At 32.5% G+C, this 19,986-nt stretch overlaps 3 protein-coding genes across 3 annotated transcripts; 1 reads left to right on the top strand and 2 right to left on the bottom strand.

Moving 5' to 3' along the window:
• Positions 1 to 978: 978 nt before the first annotated feature.
• LOC102603255 (zinc finger protein JAGGED) lies at positions 979 to 4,257 on the bottom strand. The gene is made up of 5 exons (XM_015307249.1): positions 4,067 to 4,257; positions 3,903 to 3,982; positions 2,836 to 2,964; positions 2,063 to 2,141; positions 979 to 1,620 (listed from the first exon to the last, which is right to left on the bottom strand). Coding segments are annotated over exons 1-5 (762 nt in total). The 5' UTR covers positions 4,069 to 4,257; the 3' UTR covers positions 979 to 1,148.
• Positions 4,258 to 7,989: 3,732 nt separating this feature from the next.
• LOC102604485 (caffeoylshikimate esterase-like) lies at positions 7,990 to 12,097 on the bottom strand. Its single transcript, XM_006344070.2, has 8 exons — positions 11,730 to 12,097; positions 11,598 to 11,627; positions 10,712 to 10,841; positions 10,438 to 10,584; positions 10,086 to 10,216; positions 9,011 to 9,148; positions 8,476 to 8,574; positions 7,990 to 8,383 (listed from the first exon to the last, which is right to left on the bottom strand). The coding sequence occupies exons 1-8, from the start codon at positions 12,027 to 12,029 to the stop codon at positions 8,165 to 8,167; spliced, it is 1,194 nt and encodes a 397-aa protein (XP_006344132.1). The 5' UTR covers positions 12,030 to 12,097; the 3' UTR covers positions 7,990 to 8,164.
• A 1,038-nt stretch (positions 12,098 to 13,135) lies between these two features.
• Positions 13,136 to 15,761, top strand: LOC102602917 (pentatricopeptide repeat-containing protein At3g29230). The gene has a single exon (XM_015307256.1). It carries the CDS (start codon positions 13,462 to 13,464, stop codon positions 15,085 to 15,087), a length of 1,626 nt encoding a protein of 541 aa, XP_015162742.1. The 5' UTR covers positions 13,136 to 13,461; the 3' UTR covers positions 15,088 to 15,761.
• Positions 15,762 to 19,986: the final 4,225 nt, after the last annotated feature.

The following is a 19,986-nucleotide window of genomic DNA, read 5'->3' as shown; positions in this document are numbered from 1 at the left end:
ATAATTAAGTGTATATGTTGCCTACTAGTATAACAAGTGAAAATGACCTGATAGTGTGAAAAACGTTTACACTGATAGTGTGCGTAATTTAATTTATTTATTTAACTCTAATCACACACTTCTTGAAAATATATATACGTGTTTTACTAACGAAAAAAAATCATGCCCACACGTGAAAACAGAAAAATCTTGAAACAATATAATATAATTAACTAATTACCCACCGACTCAGGTATATCGGAACCTAAATATTAACTCAATGACACTTCCAAATGTCACTTCTTTTCATCACATTATCTTCAAGACAACTAAGAATATAAGTTTGATTTCAAACCAAATGATCACATACTTTAATAATATGAGAAATATGAGTGGTGGGGGAGGGGATGTGGGGCAAAAGACTTATAATAACTATGTATAAAATGACAAGAAATATATATATAATCCCCATGCAAAGTTATGTAACTTTGAGTTGAAATGAAACTAATTTGTTGTCCCATGTAGAGGAGCAAAATCTAGTTTCATTTAGAACATGTTTTTTTGTACCATATAGTTACTCTCCAATCAGATCCCTAGCTTCAAGCCAAACCAGTACATCTATATGAACTACATTTTTTATGAGTGCAAAATTGCTCAAAAGCTGATTTCACTAAAAAATAAATAAGCAGATCATATTCTCCCTATTTCTTGACCCCATTTTGTCAGATACATAGTCTCAAATATCTCTCTTTATAATGTAAAATTAAATTATGACTATAGGTAACTCTTCGTATATGTATTTAGATAGGAGTTATCTGAAGAGTTACCTATTATCATTGATTAATTTAATGAATTATTAAGAAATTTATATATCGTGGTTAGGGTGTTGCCAAACCCCCTAGCACTTAGGAGGCGAAAACTTCTAAGTGAATGGATTCCGGTAAAAAAAAAGAAGGTAACTCTTCATATTAAGTAATGAAAGATAGAGTGATAGTCTGCTATATAAATTGTCAAATTACACGGATAATCATAGTGTAAAATCTCTCTACATTGTCAGTGTACAAAACTTTAATTATAATTCTACATTAAAAAGATAATTAAGACTAGCACAAAAAGAAAGTTAAACATAGAACAAGGAAATAAAGAAAAATAAAATGACAAAAAAACTACTAAAATCCATCTTGAAATCGATCCAAATGTTGTTGTTTCCCACTAGAGCTACTTCCATTATTGCCAAGTCCAAGTCCATGCCCTATTGGTGCACCAATGCAAGTGTAATTATTATTATTGTTGTTGTTACCGTGATCAGGCCCCAGAGCGGATGATCCCATGAAGTTATTGGTAGTACTTGTCGAGTGTGCGTTGGATCCTGACAATACATGACCTAGGAAGTAGTCGTTTGTTTGGGCCGGATATTGATGAGAAGAGAATGAAACCATACGCGGTGGAGAAGCGTACATGTATGATGGTTGATGTGGTGGTTGTGGTGGTGGAGGTGGCAAGAGGGTAGTGGTGGAATTTCCTGAAAATAACCTTGTTGGATAAAGTGATGGTGGTGGTGGCGGCGGCCTATATGAGAGTGTTGGATCACCAATGTTGGTTGATTGGTGATAACCTCCTCCATGAGGAATTGGAGGACAACTGCAAATATATTATTAAAAAATCGAGTTTAAGTTTTATGTATTAACAAAGTAAAATAATCAAACATAAAATTTTCTAATAAGTTTTAGTTAGTAACTTGATATGACTAATAAAGATATAGTATATCCTGTTAAAATATGTTGATGGCATTAAAAAAAAAGATTATAAATGTAAGTATATATAACATAAATTCAAAAATTAATACTACCTAGTCAAAAAGAGAAGATCAAAGATATATTTAGTGAAAAAATAATACTCTTAAGAGAAAAATGAAATTAACTTAAATAGTAGTCAATTCAACAAATTAAACTAAAAATAACCAATAGATATACGTAATGAGTATAATTTATGTTGTAATTAGTGTATAACGATATATAATTATTGTATATTGACTTTAAAAGAAGTAAACAGTAAATCTGATCAGCTAAAAAACGAAACATACCTAAGGTGATGTGGAGGGATTATGTTATCATTGTTGAAGACAAGTTGACGAGCTCGATTTAGTGTTTCTGTCTCCCTCTCTATTTCCAAATATAAAATAAAAAAAGAACAAAATCAAAAAATCAAAATCAAAAATCAAATCAAATCAAATCAAAGAACATTTATTTACTCCATTTATTTCCACCCAACCAACTGTTTCTACTACTTTTGTATGAAAACAAGATTGACATGACTACGCTTCTGGAAATAAAATCATTGGCCAATACTGTTAACACCAATTATAACCCCAAAATAACAAATAAAAGAAAAAAAAAACATTTAAAAAAAAGTTCACTCCTCACATTACTAATTCCATTTTGCTCAAAATTTGTCTACTTGTTTTATTGGTTGAAATTAGAATAAAAAATAAATAAAAGGTATAATAGTTTTTTTGGCAAAGACATATAATAAACATCCTTCCTTCTCTCTAGCTCCTCCACTCCCTAATTTTCAAGACAACAAATCCAACATAAATATTTTTTCATAGTCATATTAAATCCTTCAAAATTATCACAAATACGATCGACCCACATATATCTTTAACAAAAGAAAGAAAATGTTGGAATGGTCATATTGTCAAATACGATCGATCGTTCCATATATATTATCAATATCGTCTAGCAAAATCTAAAAGGAGGTGACTCGTAACTCATTTTCAAAATTAAAAATATAAAAAAATTATATTTTCACCGTCCGGTTATAAATAACCGAACAGTGAAAAGACAAGTGACTTGCCTTGACGGTGGCGGTTCATGTGTCCCCCAAGTGCTTGTGATTTGCAAAATTTGAGGGAACAAAACCTACACTCATAAACTTTACCACAATCATCTTTACCGCCGTTTTTCTTTTTTCTATATCCTCCTCCTGCAAAATGTAAACAAAAAGTTGTACAAAATTAAATTTATTTGATAAGACAAATCATAAAAAAAATAAAAAAAAATAAAAAATAATTTCTTTAATTAGTATTAGGGTTTTTGCTATATCGAGGAAGCTAGGAATCAACAAGATAAAATAATTTAAAAGTAAAATTTATTTTTTTGGAAAAGACTATGAAATATGAATGTCCAAAGTTACTTTCTTGCTAAAAAATGAGAGAAAATGAAAATGAAAAAATAAATAAGAGTTGTATTAATAGATTAAACAAAGTTAGAATTAAGCTATAGCTTACATGATGTTTTGTTTTCAAAACTGTATCAAAAACTTGAAACTTTTTTTTTTTTTGTAAAACTAAATTATAGGTACCAAAGGGGTTTTAATTTCTCCTTTAAAAAAAATGGTTTGCCTCTTGTAGTGATTTTTGTGGAGAAAGATTTCATTTTTCAAGAAAAAAAGGAATTTAAGTTGACATGGACTATTAGTAGTTTTTGTTTGAACAAAAATAAATCTTGAAATTTTTCTTGATCCTCTTTTTTTCCTCTCAAACTAAATTGTAGGTTGCAAAGGCTTTTATATACCAGGTTGAAGGAGATTCTGATGAACCCCTTCACCGAAAAATCATACTATATATATACATAAGATCAAGATTTTTTATTATTTATTTATTATATATATCAAATATTGAACCCTCGCTGAAAATTCTATTTCTGCCACTATTTGTTCAAGAAATAAAGATGTTTATATATGAAGTAGTACTAGTAATTGTTTGGAGAAATATATACATATAAATCTTGAAATTTTTCATCTTCTTGATGGCATCATAATGGTTTTTGTATGAAGAAAAAATTCTTTTTTGTCAGAAAAGAAAAAAAGACAAAGTTGATATAGTAGTAATTAATTATATGTACCAGAAGATGAAGAGCTACCTTCAAGGACTTGTTTACCATCTCTACAAAATTCTTCATGAGGTAAATTGTTGAGGTCAAGTGGATTTCTTTCTGGACTCCTACAAAAAAAAGTTCAAAAAATTTTAAAAAAATAAGAAACAAAAAAAGTTAATTAAAAAAAAGTATAGTGGGGTGAACCCTACATGACTACTAGTAGTAGAAGTGAGTAAAGAAATTTTGGCCAAATAATTAAAAAGACTTTCAGTTTGAGACTGAAATGTGTAGAGGGCTATAGTTGGAGTTTGAGTTTGAGTTTGAGACTTTGAGTGATGATGAAGAAAAAGGCTGAGGGTGTTTTGTGGGGCTTTCTCTCTATATATCTGCCAAATCTCTCTCTAAAATTGAACATACATATGCAGATCTAGGGGCTCTCGTGACTTTTTAAAGAGGAGTATGTATGTGTGAAAAAAGGGACCACTTAATTAGGATCAATCTCGTGGCGTAGTCAGAAATTTCGTTAAGTACGGTATATTTGGAATTTCATATAAGTATAATACACAGACATCTCAACCCGTCTTTATTGTGTCTCGTGGACACTAGACGCTGACGTGACATGTAAATTTTAGGGGTGTCTAGATGATCATTCTGTAAGTTAAAGTGTTCAACTGACACAATGAAAATGAGTTGAGGTGACTAGATGTGTATCTTCAAGGGTGGAGTCTTTAGTTGTCAATTGTGGTAAAGTTAAGATGTCTATATAGTATTGTCCTTAATAACATTTTCGTCGATGTGTATTCAACTGGTTATCCTTCATAATACATGGTTGCACTACTATTAAGGAAGCGTGTGGTGAGACGATGGCTATCTACGTTAGATTAAGCTTTGGAGATGGAGAAATTAATCTTTGTATATATAGAGAAGAATTCAGGGTTTAAATATTATGAGTTTAAATTTGAGACTTATCACTATATATTCACTTAATTTACTGGTTTCAAATTTTTTTTCCAATGATGTGACACAGTGGTTAATTATGAGATGAGTGAGAATCATGAGGTCATCTAAGTGCAAATCTCAATGGAGTAAAAAATACTACTAGATGATTTCTTCTTATTTATCCAAGCTTGATAGACATATACAGAGACTACCCATTATCAGTGGCTAGCTAGTACCTCATAAGATTAGTCGAGGTGAGACCAAACTGACTCTAACACAATTATAAAAATAAATTATTGAGTTCGAAATAGATTATATAATATATTGATTCAGTAAATTTTGACATATATAGCACTTGATTCCAATGAACTCATATATTACATACTAGATCCGTCTTTGTTGGTAGGTCTCTTTATTCAAATCTTACCCATGAATTAATCAGATCGGTACGGAAAAAAAGTAATGCAGAGGTGGTAATGGTATTTTGTCATTTGGTTAGGAGAGGGACGTTGCCTTAAAGTTTTCTTGGCTTAACATAAAGTAGCTAGTATTATTGCCCTCGAACTACTAGTCTCTCTTGTCCAAATATCATTTATATCAAATAATTGTTTTAACAACTAAAAGACACAATTCTAATATGGTTATCCAAGAGTAGTAAAATTTTGTTAGTGCTTACTTTCTCTTTTTAAAAATTTTGCATTGGAATTGCTAACTTTTATTTATTTTTAATCACTTTCTTGAAGGGTACATAAAATTTATCAACATGATCAACTTTTACTCCATTGGTGTTAATTAGCTTGCAAGTACCTAAAAACACATTTATTTAAACTTATCATAAATTTGCATGCCTACTCTTTGATAGTGATATGTGCAAGGGGTCTGTTTAACTATTTTCAGTAAATATTTGACTAGCATCCTATTTGATCGTCCTCATTTAACTTGTATCGAATTTTTTAAAAAAAATATATAAGTGTTGTCTGATTTAATGTGAATTTTATTTTTTTAAAATAGTTTCCCTCTGCTTATTCTTATGTTGCTTCAAAAACTTTGCTCGATATTGATCAAAAGAGATTTCATGATTTATTATATTGTAAATTCCCCTAAATTTCAATTTATTTATGAGTTAATTTTAGTCTTAAAAGATATAAATTAGATTGAGGTACATGAATTAAATTAAATGAAGGTACCATAAAACACCAAGCTAATGTAGGTACCATGAATGAAACTTCAACTTGGCTTTGTCAAGGCTATAATTTAAATAAAAATGTCTAAAGTCATGGAAGGTATTATGTACCATGAATGAAACTCCAACTTCAAATAAATATGTCTGAAGTTTGGTCTTATCAAGGCCACCTTCATATAAATATGTTGAAGTTGGCCTTGTAAAGCCATTATATATCTGAAGCCTCGCCAAGGTTATAATTTTAGTTGAAAATGCCTGAACTAATAATATTCTGCATATAGTCTAAATTATTTCACGTGATATCGGAATAGATAAAAATCTTAAATTCAAGTCTTACTTTCACCCTTAATTCGAAAAAATAATAATAATAATAAAAGATTCTATGTACGTGGTTGCATGCCTAAGAAAAGAACCTAATCAACACGTCAGGTAATGTGTTAAGTACTTAAGTAAATAAAAGTGCATTATCGATCTCCAATAATTTAAACTTTCAGATAAAATGATTACAAAGCTCTAAAATAAATTATGTGTAGAGTTTTATTGACTGGATATTGAAAGATACACACACAATTCCTTAGAGAATGTAAGTTACTCAGTTCAAGTTAAATAAATAGGTTTTCGGCCAAAGTTACTTGAATTCTATTAGACCCATAAGTAAAGACCGAGTCAGAATTTAAACTTTGTGAGTTCGAGATTAAGTTAATAAATGAATTTAAAATTTAATATGTATACGTACTTAGTAATTAGTACACCCTCTGTCCCATATTTCACATTTTCATTTCACACGCCCTTTAAGAAATCATGTGTTTTACTAATTTTATCCTTTAACTCTTTTCAATGTACTCAGAATAGTTTACTTTAAAAAAAACAATTAATTTCAAGGGGAAAATGAATAAAAACTTTATTAATGTTATCTCGACTTTGTAAATTGACAAGTATTTTGGAACGAACATTTTTAATAAGATTGACAACTAATACAAGATGGATGGAGTAGAAAATCTTGATATATATACAAAGTCACTAGGTTCGACCGAACACACATATGTAACACTCTCAGTCTCCCATGCCCACCCGATAAGCAGAACTGTATCTCCGCCCTAGAAAATTGTCCTTTTTGTGGATGTTGTAGCTAGCATGAAAGTAAAATAAAAGGTGTCATGAAAGTAAAATGAGGGTTGTGTACAATATTATAAAAGAAGACATTTATACCTTGAAGACAATATAGACAAAACTTAGCCTTACACACAGCCCTGTTTTGTCATAAGTGATATCATGTCAATGTGAGGGAGAGCATGCTTAAGATTATGAAAATCCAAATGGCCCTTCTCTTTACTGTATATGCAGTCTCAAGCTTTCCATTGTCTCATTGAACTGTTCCTATCAACCACAATATACTATGTATAGTGTACTATCTTTCCCTAATCAATTTTTTAAGTGGTGTTATGTCCAAACAACAACGTACTGATCAGGGAGGTCTGAAAAAGGTAGAGTGTATGCAGGCAGACTTTACCTTTATCTCGTGGAGATAGAGTGGTGTTTTGTGCTCATTTTTAGTAAATGTGTTTGTTTGATGAGTGTCATGCATCTTCTAAAGATTCCATAGAGGGAGATAGAGATGTCTCCTACGTTATTCATAATACGTGGAAGCATGACATAATTTCAAAGTCATTCAGTCTAAATGCTAGCTACATGAAGAACGTAAGCCAGATAACGGAATGGGATGACCTAGGATGTAGAAGCTACGATCATAACACGAGTGATTCGATAGATTTGGATTCGTATTTATCTATATAAAGTGAAATAGGTGGATTCCCATGTCATAATACTTCGAGGTAAATGATTTACTCTTACTTTAAGGCAGGAATGTCAATAGTCTCTTTTATCCTCACAATATATTTCCGACTCTTTAAAAATGCTGACAGGTGTATGCCTGATGTATTTTTAGAGGATCTAATACGGATGACGGTATTTACGGAGTGTCCGAACAACAAAGCTCACAAGAGAAAAAAGTGAAGAGAAATAACAATGAGCCTTCCATAAGATTTTGGCAAATTACAAAAAAATGTCATTTGCCTGTATCTCATACTGAAATTGGATTTATAGTCTAAAATCACATTTCCTAAAACTAGATGATGGTGTTGATTTCAACAAGAAATGCCTCTGCAAAACCTCTTTAAACCAAAGCCTAATTCGAAGAGCACCGAGTATCAAGCCATGAGATAATGTCGTTGAGCACAGTAAGAATCCGGTCATCAGGTTCACCTTCAAGAATGCAGTGATACCCTCCATCGTAGAGCTTAAGAGTTTTGTCACTGCTGGAAGACTTGTCATACAGGTACTGACTCACGCGAGGATCTGTCACTTTATCGTCTGCTCCATGAAGAATGAGCATTGGGGATGCCACCTGCGAGTGTTGTACATACAGACTGTTAATTCCTTCAGACAAAGCTGGAAAACATGATGGTGTTTAGTTGATAAACGTGGATATGTACTGACCTTATCCACCTGCGATTCAATGTATTTTGTAGCATTTAAGAGTTCCACGGCAGTTTTCACACGTGTTTTATCGGAGTAAGAGATTACATTGTATGGAGCCTAAAAAAGAATGAGACAAAACTAGCTTCAGTAAGACATCAATACAGAGCTGTACTAAGCATACATTGAACATCAATGTGCATATAAGTGTAGCTCGGTGCACTAAGTTCCCGCTATGCACGGGGTCCAGAGAAGGGCTGGAAGTTTCATGGCATAGCTTAGCGCATCATGCTGAGGGTCGTAAGGGGTATTCCAGAACAAAATGCTACACAAACTCTCGATGGAAAAACAGTGAACAGGTTTATACAGAGTAAAGGAGTCCATAAATGCATACTATATCAAATATCTCAATAAGGGGACGAGACGGGGCTTGAAAGAGGACAATGGAGGGTTTACCACGGACGGGGTAAATAGATTTCTTTAAAAATATAAAGCAGACATCATTTGGCTAGTATTCTTCCTCACTTAACATTAAGAGAGTAAATAGAGGCATTACCATTTTCCTTTTCTTGAATTCCCTGATCGCCAATTCTGCCAAATCTTTCGTAGGGACTATCTTTGCTTGTGGCATAATGTTAGACAAAAAAATCAAGACTTTCTGCAGTGGAACTGGTGGCGTCATGTCTTCTGCAATCTTAGCAGACCACCAGAGAGTCAGCGAAATTCTTGCATTAAGAAAGTTCAAATTCCCCAAACATGATAAAAATTTCAACAAGCAGAGAATTTGGTGGCAATGCTGAGAGGAAAACATAATTTCTTTCTACAGCGAAATCATCCAAGATTGATAATTCAACTTCGTTCTTAATTAGTACGACTTGACTACTGGCGACAAAAGTATTGCTTGTTCTAACAGACAATTAGTTTCATTTTTATATAAATGGTTCCTGAAATGAGAAGCATTTCTCAGCGCAATATGTCTAAGAAGCTGTTGCAATAAGCAAATATTTTCTGGATAGAAACACCGCATCATGATAAATTATGAGAAATCTTTAAAGAAGAAAACAGAAAAACAAAGAAGTACAGTTAATATTTGCATGGAGATTTTGCATATTGGGAACAAAAACAAGTATCATTCCTCAGAAAGCTAAAATTTGCTAACAGCACAGAGAAATGAATCAAAATGAGAGCCTTTTATTAAGAAAACAAGTGTTTTAGTATCATTTAATGACAATTAATTTTCACCCGAACTTTTGCATTGAAAATGGATATCTTTTTCTGGTGACAGAAAATGAACCAAATTTTCTTTTTCTCTCTACTCTTTTTTATTAGCTCATAGCTTAAGATTTCAACTCTTGAGTCAGAGAAAATTTAAGTGCCTACGATTCAGATGGAAGACCAAAAGCAAAACATAATATAAGGTATTGGGTATAAGATGGATACTGAACTCGTTGAGATGATCTACATATTTTAGTTTGATGGAGAGAAATTAGGAATTCTGAACTTTTTGATACCAAAGAAAATGATAAATGCATCAGTTCAGCTCAAAATAAACGTGCTCAAGAAAGTCAGAAAGTAGAAATGGAAACTAAAATAATATAAGAAGTTAGCTAGTCTAGCTAAAGATATATTACTTTGCACATTGGCGCGACAAGGACAATTCCATCCCATTCACGTGGTTCCTTAAGAAGAGCTTTCAGAGCAATTGCACCTCCCATGGACTGCCCAAAAATAAAGTGGGGAAGCCCTCTAACTTCTGGCCTACCTGGTCCATCACAAGAGAACTTATCATCAAATTGTCACACGAGGAGAAACATGCTCTAACAAAAATTAGAAGAGTAGTGGCCCGTGAATGAACTTCGATTCGGGTTTAATGGATTTTGCTTTTCACATTGGCTGATTATGATTACACTAGATATGTTGTTGTTGTCGTCATATTATCCCAGGAAATAATGGCAAAACAGGCAAAAACTCACTGCAACTTACTTTTAATCTTCACATACTGTTCATTGACATTGTCAACTATACCATCAAATTCAGGAATATATCCATGCAAACCATCAGAGAGACCAAAACCGGGATGGTCAATAGCATAGACAGCATAGCCAGCAGCCGCTATATGCTTTGCAATACCTGAAAATTAATATATCATACAAAAGAATATAAACGGCTACTAAATAATACTAATAAAAAACCAGTAATTGATTGGAAGAATAATCAAACTACTATTGGCTCTGTAGTTAAAGAGATAATAACAAACCTTCAAAGAAGAACGTGCAAGTATCACCATATCCATGACTGAAGCACAAAGCACCTTTAATTCGTATGCCAGGCTTTGGCAGCCAACTTTTACAAAAAATTTGTTGCCCTTTCGAATTTGTTTCATACCACTACAAAATGTACATATGCAATTACTCATTTGATGATATATAAATCCCTTTCCTAAATAGCATGATACAAAAATTAACGAGTAAGAACAACAAAAAAAGACGATAAATTTCCATCAAACAGACAAATCTAACTAGCAAAAACAATTAACAGTTCACAACTCAATGCTACATACATATATCCATCATCCTAACCTTTTAATATAAATGTTTTAGCAAATAAGAGTAGTAAAAATGGAAACAGAACTTAAGAGTAATCGGGTTCCATAATTGTGATAGTAGCAGCTGTTTCATAATCAACAAAGTCTAAACTTCCAGGAAAACTTCCTAACTTCTTTCTCCTTCAGTTTATCCTAACAGACCTGCACCCCATTTTCACTTTCCTAATTTTGAGTTCATCCTTATTCAAATGGACATCACTCCATCGAAAATAAACAAAACGCGATTAAGTTGATAGATAAGTAATCAACTTCAACTACATTGCACAACAGAGCAAAAAAGAACCACATAGCTAAAATCAAGATCTGCCAAAACACTATATGATCTCTTAATTCTATACATTTGTCGAAGCCTTGGTGGTCAGAGTTAACCACTACCCTCTAGAATTAGTCGAGATATGCACTAGCTAGCCCGGACTCCACGACTACCAAAAAAAGGATCCCTTGACATTTCCTCTAACAAAAGTACTCATACACAGATCCCTAATACCAAAACTAGAGCATAATAGCATAATATAAAGAAATTGATTAAGCTTAATACCTCTTCTAATCTGATATCACCTGGAGCCATCTGCATGAACAACCAAAAAAAATCAAATTAGGAAGCAAAATCACCATTAAAAATCTAATCTTTTTTCCACTAATTTCAACAAGGTTAGAACAAACCCCAAACCTTAAACAAGATATGATCAAGCTGCTGTTGAGCATTAACAAAAGCTGATCGAACCCTTCTTCTAGCAGGAGCATGATCCAAATTTTGTGAAGCAATTTCATTTAAAGCTTCACTTACCCCATCAATTTTTGCCTTTTTTAGGGCCATAGTAATCGTTCTACCTTTAGTCTCTGAAGTAGAAGTTTGTGGTTGCCACTTCCATTTATGCCGGAGAATAATGGGTCGATCAGTTTTCCGGTGAAAAAGTGAAGATTCCGGTGGTATAGATGGTCGGAAAGTGGTAGTTAATGCAAGGTCCATTTTTTAAATTATTGATCGATCAAAGAGAGAAAGTGGAAATGTAGATTTTAAAGAATTAAAAAAGTGACACTAAGCCCGACAAGTTAATAGTCAATTCACGTTCTTTTAAACGACTTAATTGGACCATATAGTTAACTATCAAAATCGATTTTAATGGTTTAGAGTTCGAGTTTTTCTGAGTGTGAAGTCATTTTATTAGAAAAAGTTTTATTTTTTAATATGAGATTTTTCAGCATGAATTCATACTTAGTTGGGCTCCAATATGTTTCTTTTATATAATAATAGTGATATTTATTACGGAAAAGAGCCTAAAATGTCCCTTAAGTATTTGAATTGGTGCATTACCCTCCATCCACCTTTCGACCTTAAAATATCCTTGTCGTCCATCTTTTGGCTCAAAAATATCCTTATGTCTAACAGAGCCAATGAGTTTATGGCAAACCCACGTTAATTCGCAATGACTTCTCTCCGTCCACTTTATATAACATATTTTTTTATTTTCGTCCTGCCCCGCATAATTTACTATACAGTGGCTTTACCACCGTCCAGTCCATATATAACGGCTCACACCACCGTCCAGTCTAACTCAAAAGAAAAAATAAATACTACTAGACAATATCTTCCCAACCATAGAAAGAACAAAAAAGGAGATCATAAGCGAAAGAATAGAACAAAGTAAAAGGCATTAGGAAAGTTAGGAAGTGTAGTCGTTTAATTCAGAAAATTTGTAATTAGTTGCTTGTTTATTTTTCTGTTTTGAGGTTCGAAATGACTAACACTAGGTTATGATTCTTTGAAATGCTCTTTACGTGTAAACATTGATTGTCTATGATAATCTTTTCACGATTTACCAAAAAAAAAATGAAATCACTGTCACGTCATAAGCTCACCATGCGTTGAACAAGTAACATTATGTTCGAATAATTATTATATATTGTTTTATAATATATCGTATCATATATTTTTATTATATTATATTATTTTGATAAACACAATATCCAAAAGATTATATCATTACATAAAAATTAGGGTCATAAATTTTTTCTAAGCTTTTATTTTGTTTAAGTATGTATAGACCCGCATCCTGCATTAATTTTTAAAAATTATTTCAACCTGCCCATAACCTTAATTTGAGCTCTCTGCTTATAAGAACTTTGAAATTTCACCATTCTTGAAATTACAAAATTTGCATAAAATCCATGAAAATTGAAACTTTGAGTCCCAATTAGAGTTTTTTTTTATCTCCAAAATAGCAAAAATTGCTGTAAACGTAGGCTTAATTAAAACTCATCATAGAATTCTTGAAGAAAAGTTCATATCTTTGTTACAATCATGTAAAACTGCAAATCAAGTGAAAGAAATTCAAACCCAGATTACAACTCAGTGTGTTGGTTATACTAAGTACATTATCCCTCCCCTTTTGTCAAAATGTATGGAATTCAAGAAAATTTCTTATGCACACCAAGTGTTTGATCAAATTCCTGACTTACAAGATGCTTCTCCTTGGAACATAATGTTTAAAGGGTATATTCAGAATGATATGTACAGGGATGTTGTTGTGTCGTTTCGTCGTATGATGAACGAAGATGTTAGTTTGAATTGTTTTTCATTTCCTATGGTTTTGAAGTCTTGTGTAAAGTTATTGGCTTTAGTAGAAGGTGAAGAAGTGCATGGTGTGGTGGTAAAGGTTGGGTTTTTGACCAATACTTTTGTGGGTAGCACTTTGATTGATATGTATTCAAGTGTTGGGCGAGTGAAATGCGCTTATAGGGTGTTTAATGAGATGGTTTTACGGAATGTTTTTACGTGGACTTCTATGATCAATGGATATGTTGCAAATGGTGATTTGGTATCTGCAAGAATGCTTTTTGACTTGGCGCCTGAGCGAGATGTTGTGTTATGGAATAGGATGGTTACAGGGTATATTGAATGTCGGGATATGGAAGAGGCTCGAAAGCTTTTTGATGTGATGCCAAACAAAGATATAATGTCATGGAATACTATGTTGAATGGTTATGCCAATAATGGGGATGTTGAGGGGTGTGAGAATCTTTTCGAAGAGATGAAAGAGAGAAATATTTTTTCATGGAATGGTCTGATTGGAGGGTACGCTCACAATGGGCGTTTCACCGAGGTTATTAATGCTTTTAAGAGGATGTTAAATGAGTCTGATGTGAAGCCTAACGATGCCACCCTTGTGAATGTTTTGTCTGCTTGCACGAGATTAGGTGCTCTTGATTTGGGTAAGTGGGTGCACGTATATGCTGAGAGCAATGGGTATAAGCACAATGTATATGTTGCCAATGGGTTGATCGATATGTATGCAAAATGTGGGGTGGTTGGTAATGCTGTTGATGTGTTTAGGAGTATGGATAAAAGAGATTTGATTTCTTGGAACACCATCATTAATGGCTTAGCGGTGCATGGTCGGGGTAGTGATGCCTTGAGTTTGTTTGTTGAGATGAAGAATTCTGGAGTAGAACCGGATGGAATTACTTTTATTGGAGTGTTATGTGCATGTTCTCACATGGGTTTAGTTGCGGAAGGATTCACCTATTTTAACACAATGGCGAATGCTTATTCCATTACGCCTAAAATTGAGCATTATGGTTGCATGGTTGATCTATTGGGCAGAGCTGGTCTTTTGGAGCAGGCTGTGAAATTTGTGGAGAAGATGCCTGTACAAGCTGATGCTATCATTTGGACAGCATTACTTGGCGCGTGTAGAGTATACAAAAACATTGACTTTGCAAGACTGGTTCTTCAGAAACTTATTGAGCTTGACCCGAAAAACCCTGCAAATTACGTTATGCTAGCAAATATCTGTGGTGATGCTCGGAGGTGGAAAGACGTGGCAGAGCTAAAAGTGGCGATGAGGGACACTGGATCCCGTAAGGTTCCGGGATGCAGCTTGATTGAGGTTGCTGATGAAGTGGCTGAGTTCTATTGCTTCGACGAGAGGCATTCCAAGTCAAAAGAGATATATGGTGCCTTGAGAAGCTTGATGAAGGCATCAAAATCATCTGGTCCAGAAAGTCCATTATTTTTAATGGATTAGAAGTTCTTAGCTTATTGAAGATATCGCGATTTCTTCAAGTTAAATCTCTTAAAAATGTTTCATCAGTATCACTCAGTTGAAAGCTCATCCACTATCATTGGACATATCCCTTGAGAAGCCACACTGTCTTGTCATGCTGTTTAAGTTATGAATATTCTGTTCGACGGCTGCTCTGACTTGGTGAAGTTTACTAATTTAGGGAAAATCGGGTTCTTATAGACATCATTTTTGGGAGAAGAAATGGTATACATGGTGGAGAATGTATCTTCTAAGTTTGTGAAGTGTGATATACTGTGCAGTTATGAAAGATAACAGATTACTGTCTCATAATTTGCCTTATACATGTCGTTTCTTGCTTTTGATATCTATTGCGCCATCTTTTGTCTTTTGTATTTCAGTTACTGCATTATTTCGTTGTTGTTATTGTTCTTTTTCTAGATGACCTGTACTGCTTTCTTTCTGTATTAATTGACGTGTTTTCTCCACCTACGTATTTCCTATTTCCTAACTATCTTGATTTGCTGCACTTGAGCCGATAGTCTTTTAGAAACAACTTTTCTACCTACACGAGGACCCCACTTGTGAGATTACACTGCATGTTGTTGTTTTGTAATGTGGCACCGGACTTATTTTATCTATAGCAACAACATACCCAGGGTAATCCGACAAGTGGAATTTGGAAAGGGTGGTGTGTACGCAACTATACTCCTACCTTGAGAAAAGTAGAGAGGTTATTTATGATTGACCTTCGGCTCAATGCTTAGTAAAATTTGGATGTTATTGTAGCATTGAAATAAAAAGTGAAATCTTAAGCCTATCTTTTGCTAAACTGAGTTCCTAACATGTATTACATTCTAAATCAAAGCAACTTCTATTGGGCTTTTTTTTATAGTTTTGGTCTGTTTTGAGATTGAAATCTTTCATTATTGTCTTGGGCTTTCCTCACATCTGGATCCAGTAATGGGCCAGGTCCAAAGATAATCTTTTCCCAAGAAGCCACTTTCATTTCGAACCAGCTTGCACGCATCTATAATACACTCAGTGGTGGAGCCAAGAATTTTACGAAGGGTGTCCAAAAATTGTGCACTGGCTCATTCAAGGCGTCTGAAACTCATTCAAGGCATCTGAAACCACTAGGCTACAACAACTTGTTATGTCAACGGTATCCAAAATATGTTATTTAATCACTTCGTGCATCATTTTACTTGTTTATACGACTAACCCATTCTAACAGTTCTAGTGTTCTAAACCAAGGCTGTCCTTTGTGAATTATTTTAATCTTCAATTAATATTAAAATCAGCCCCCGTGTTAACATACACATGCACTTTTTTTTTTTCATAACCTCTTATTAATTATTTCTAAAGAAATAATCTCTCATTTATTATGGGTGATTATATGTAATTTATCTGGTAAAATTTTCGCGCGTTATTTTATTTTTTGAGAGAACTGTTTAGAGAACAACTTTTTTTTAAAATTTCTTGTGACTGATAAATCTTTTAAACAATTGTCTAAAGACTTATTTTGAGGAAACGGATAATTTTATGAGAAATTATTAGATCACAGTTTAAAATTTTGTAAATTATTACAAGCGTCATGACAATATAATATTTTAATTGTAAGATTGAGCAATATATGAACAAGGCTATAGGTTGTTGGATAATCACAAAAAAATTATTGTAGTTAATCCAAGTGTAATTATCCATCTAATTAAGTTTATTTAAGTTTATATTTTTCTATCATATTTTTTTGATAGTTATATGCTGCTGTTTCTGTTGGTCCATCTAAGCTAGTCATTTTTTGTATGAAAAGGATGGATTAGAACACTATATTATAAACCTAAAAATACAGCTAATTAAAATTATACTCCATTTAATTATTGTGGGCAAGTGCTTGTTCAAGACTCTAACAGATCGTGTTGTAGTTGGTTAGAATTATAAATGTATGAGTAATATTTGTATCATTTAAATGAGAAAATTTATGTATTATTTTATACAATGTTTTAGTTATTCTATTTTTTTATCATGCATAAAATAATACATAAATCATTTGATAACTTATACAATATGTATTAATTATGTAAATTTCTATATTGTATATCAAACACCTATCGATCCCGAATTTAATACTTGTATAACTCATTTACAAGTCAACTGCCGTTTAAATTTTAATAAAGTCAACTGGGTTTTTCAATACATTTGAGTTATTTTCAAGTCTAATAATATATTTGAATTATCATTTATAGTGTATGACCATCTATATAATTAACAATTTTGGACTAAATGACAGAAGGAAAAAGAAAAAAAATAGTCAAGTAACACATTGTCCCCTATGAGAATCCATTTATATACACACTTCCTTTCTATATTATAATATAATAAGATGCTTAAACTAAGTTTTATGAACATAATTAAGATTAAGACCATGAGCAGGTGGAGATGCTAATGTAATTATAGTGTTATAAACACATTATCCTACATGAATAAGATAAAATAGAAAATAAAATAATATATCAAAGAAACAAAACGACAAATTTGCATGTACAATGTATTTGTCATGACTAAGATTTTGAATAATTAAGAACATCATTGTAATTAAGGTTGAACTTTTTAGAATATCTTGAGAGTTTCAAGACTAATTTTTAACTAAATCCTCTATAATCTACTCCAATTAATTAAAACCTTCTTCTTGATTGGTCTTCCTCGTTCATCTTTTGGTGATATCAATTGAGTTTGAAGCTGAGTTATAACAGATTAATAGAATTCAATAACTTTAATTTAAACATTATATTTATATCACAAATTCATTTAAATGTTATATCTATATACTAAGAATTTTGGATCACGTCAGTCGTTCATTCGTCGAGTTATAGCCCGGGGGAGCTACCTTGTGGTCAGAGTTTCATTCGAACCTCCTTCAATGGAAAATTATATTATTTATATATGGTTTAAAATATTCGTTATGTTACCAGACCCCCATCGACTAGTTCGTATATTTACATCTTCAGAATTTCTTAGCCAACATTCTGATTCTGCCACTAGTTATAGCATTGACTTTTTACTCTTTATTTTCAATATTTTTTGTTGATTAATTCGTTGACTTTGGTGTTTTTCATTACTTACGTTATACATACAAAATGAATAACTCTCCGTTACCAACAAGGGTTGTGATGGAGTGGTAAGTACCCATTCATCCTTAACCAAGAGGTCTCGGGTTCGAGTTCCCTTGGGTATGGAGTCACCTTTGTTAGGGAGCGAATTACCCTCCCAATGTGGGACTTCCTGGCGTGAATCCGGATTTAGTCGGGCTCCAATGTGGGTACCGAACACCGAGTGGAAAACCAAAAAAAAAAAAAAACTCTCCGTTCATATTAGCAAAGTTACAATAATATTATTCCAATTATTATTACTCTCAACTTGTATAAAATAATTATTTCTAATATATTTTTCGTTTTAGATCCTATGAAGCAGAATGAGTAATCCCTTACGTAAGATACCAACCAATGAACATTTCGATAATTGGATGCATGTTGACTTATTATAAACTTTATTATACATAAATAATTGATGTATATTTGAATAGGACTTATGTTATTATTTTATAATACTATTTGACAATATGAATATATACGTTACATACGCTTTTCTGTAATATTCTTGTTCATCGTCAATTAATGATCATTAATTAACTTTCTCTAACTAGTTGGCAATAATGTTTTTTTTCCTTTTCCTCAAGACATATAACACTTGTGCTAATTATTATTATGTGTAACGTGTGTGTTAAGTAGCTAGCTAGGATGTAGTCAGACCAATCATTAATGTTGTGTACACTATTTTCATTTAATTTTAGACGTTAAACTCATTTTCATTGTATCAGTTGAACAGTCCAACTTATAACATGATCATCTAGATATTTCTATAAGATTTTTGTCACGTCAATGTAGCATCGGGTGTTCATGAGACACAGTGAAAATGAATACTTGAGGTGTTAGATGCGTGTTCATAAAGTTGAAGTATTTAATTGTCAGTTCAGATCAGATCAAGATGTTCGTATCGATGTTACTATGTATTGTGCATGTTTAAGTTAATTTGAATGATTGAGTTGTTTGGGTATGTACGTAGTACTGCAAATTGGTACGAAACAACTTGGAAAATCAACCTATATATCATTGTATTAATTAAGACACAAATACTGTACTATATACCAATTTGGTGAATATAATTAATTATGTTACTTAATTCTTTGGAGTAGTCTGTTTTGTCTCTTTGAGAAATTTTAGCTGTTATTTAAGTGGGGCCGACTCAACAACGTTGGGGGCCTAAAATGAAATTTAAGAGAGGGGCCCTATTATATATTTTTTTTCATCATATATAGTTTTATTTAAATCTACTTTTCTAGCTATTTTAGATGCAAAGTCATTAGGTATTGTTTTAATAATTCCCTTTCAAATGATAATATATCTAATTCATTCAGTCTCTCTTGAGACATTGTTGATCTTAAAGAATATTTAATCGTTTTTAATTTCGAAAAAACTTCTTTCGACTAAGGCAATTGTTAGAGAAACTATTAACATTATTATATAAGCAATATGTGTATTTGAAAAAGAATTAAGTCTTTTCATTTGATCATTATCTTCTACTTGTATTATTTCTACTAAGTAAATTGAATATGAGATGAATATAACATATATAACTTATAAGTAATTTTTTTTTAAAAATGGGGCCCCCAAAATATATGGGGTCTCAATCGATGACTATAATGACCTAGGAGTTAAGACGACTTTGTATTTAAGCTATATATATCACTAAGTAACGTGGCCCCTCCATTATTTTTATCAATGGTGGCAAAATAAATGGGCTTTACGTTAAGAAACAATAATTAGAGAGGACATGTGAAGACAT

Source organism: Solanum tuberosum, unplaced genomic scaffold (assembly GCF_000226075.1).
Source record: "Solanum tuberosum cultivar DM 1-3 516 R44 unplaced genomic scaffold, SolTub_3.0 scf00051, whole genome shotgun sequence".
NCBI lineage: Eukaryota > Viridiplantae > Streptophyta > Magnoliopsida > Solanales > Solanaceae > Solanum > Solanum tuberosum.
Note: the sequence above shows the minus strand (reverse complement) of the source record. Positions and strands in the feature narration are given on the sequence as shown.

Coding starts and splice junctions, on each gene's coding strand:
- LOC102603255 (XM_015307249.1), bottom strand. Junction 2,142..2,835: donor CATGAACCGCCACCGTCAAG/GCAAGTCACTTG, acceptor ATTTGGAAATAG/AGAGGGAGACAGAAACACTA. Junction 1,621..2,062: donor ATCCCTCCACATCACCTTAG/GTATGTTTCGTT, acceptor ATATATTTGCAG/TTGTCCTCCAATTCCTCATG.
- LOC102604485 (XM_006344070.2), bottom strand. CDS start 12,029: ATGGACCTTGCATTAACTACCACTTTCCGACCATCTATACCACCGGAA. Junction 10,217..10,437: donor ACAGTATGTGAAGATTAAAA/GTAAGTTGCAGT, acceptor GTGATGGACCAG/GTAGGCCAGAAGTTAGAGGG. Junction 8,575..9,010: donor AATTCAAGAAAAGGAAAATG/GTAATGCCTCTA, acceptor ATTCTTTTTTAG/GCTCCATACAATGTAATCTC.
- LOC102602917 (XM_015307256.1), top strand. CDS start 13,462: ATGGAATTCAAGAAAATTTCTTATGCACACCAAGTGTTTGATCAAATT.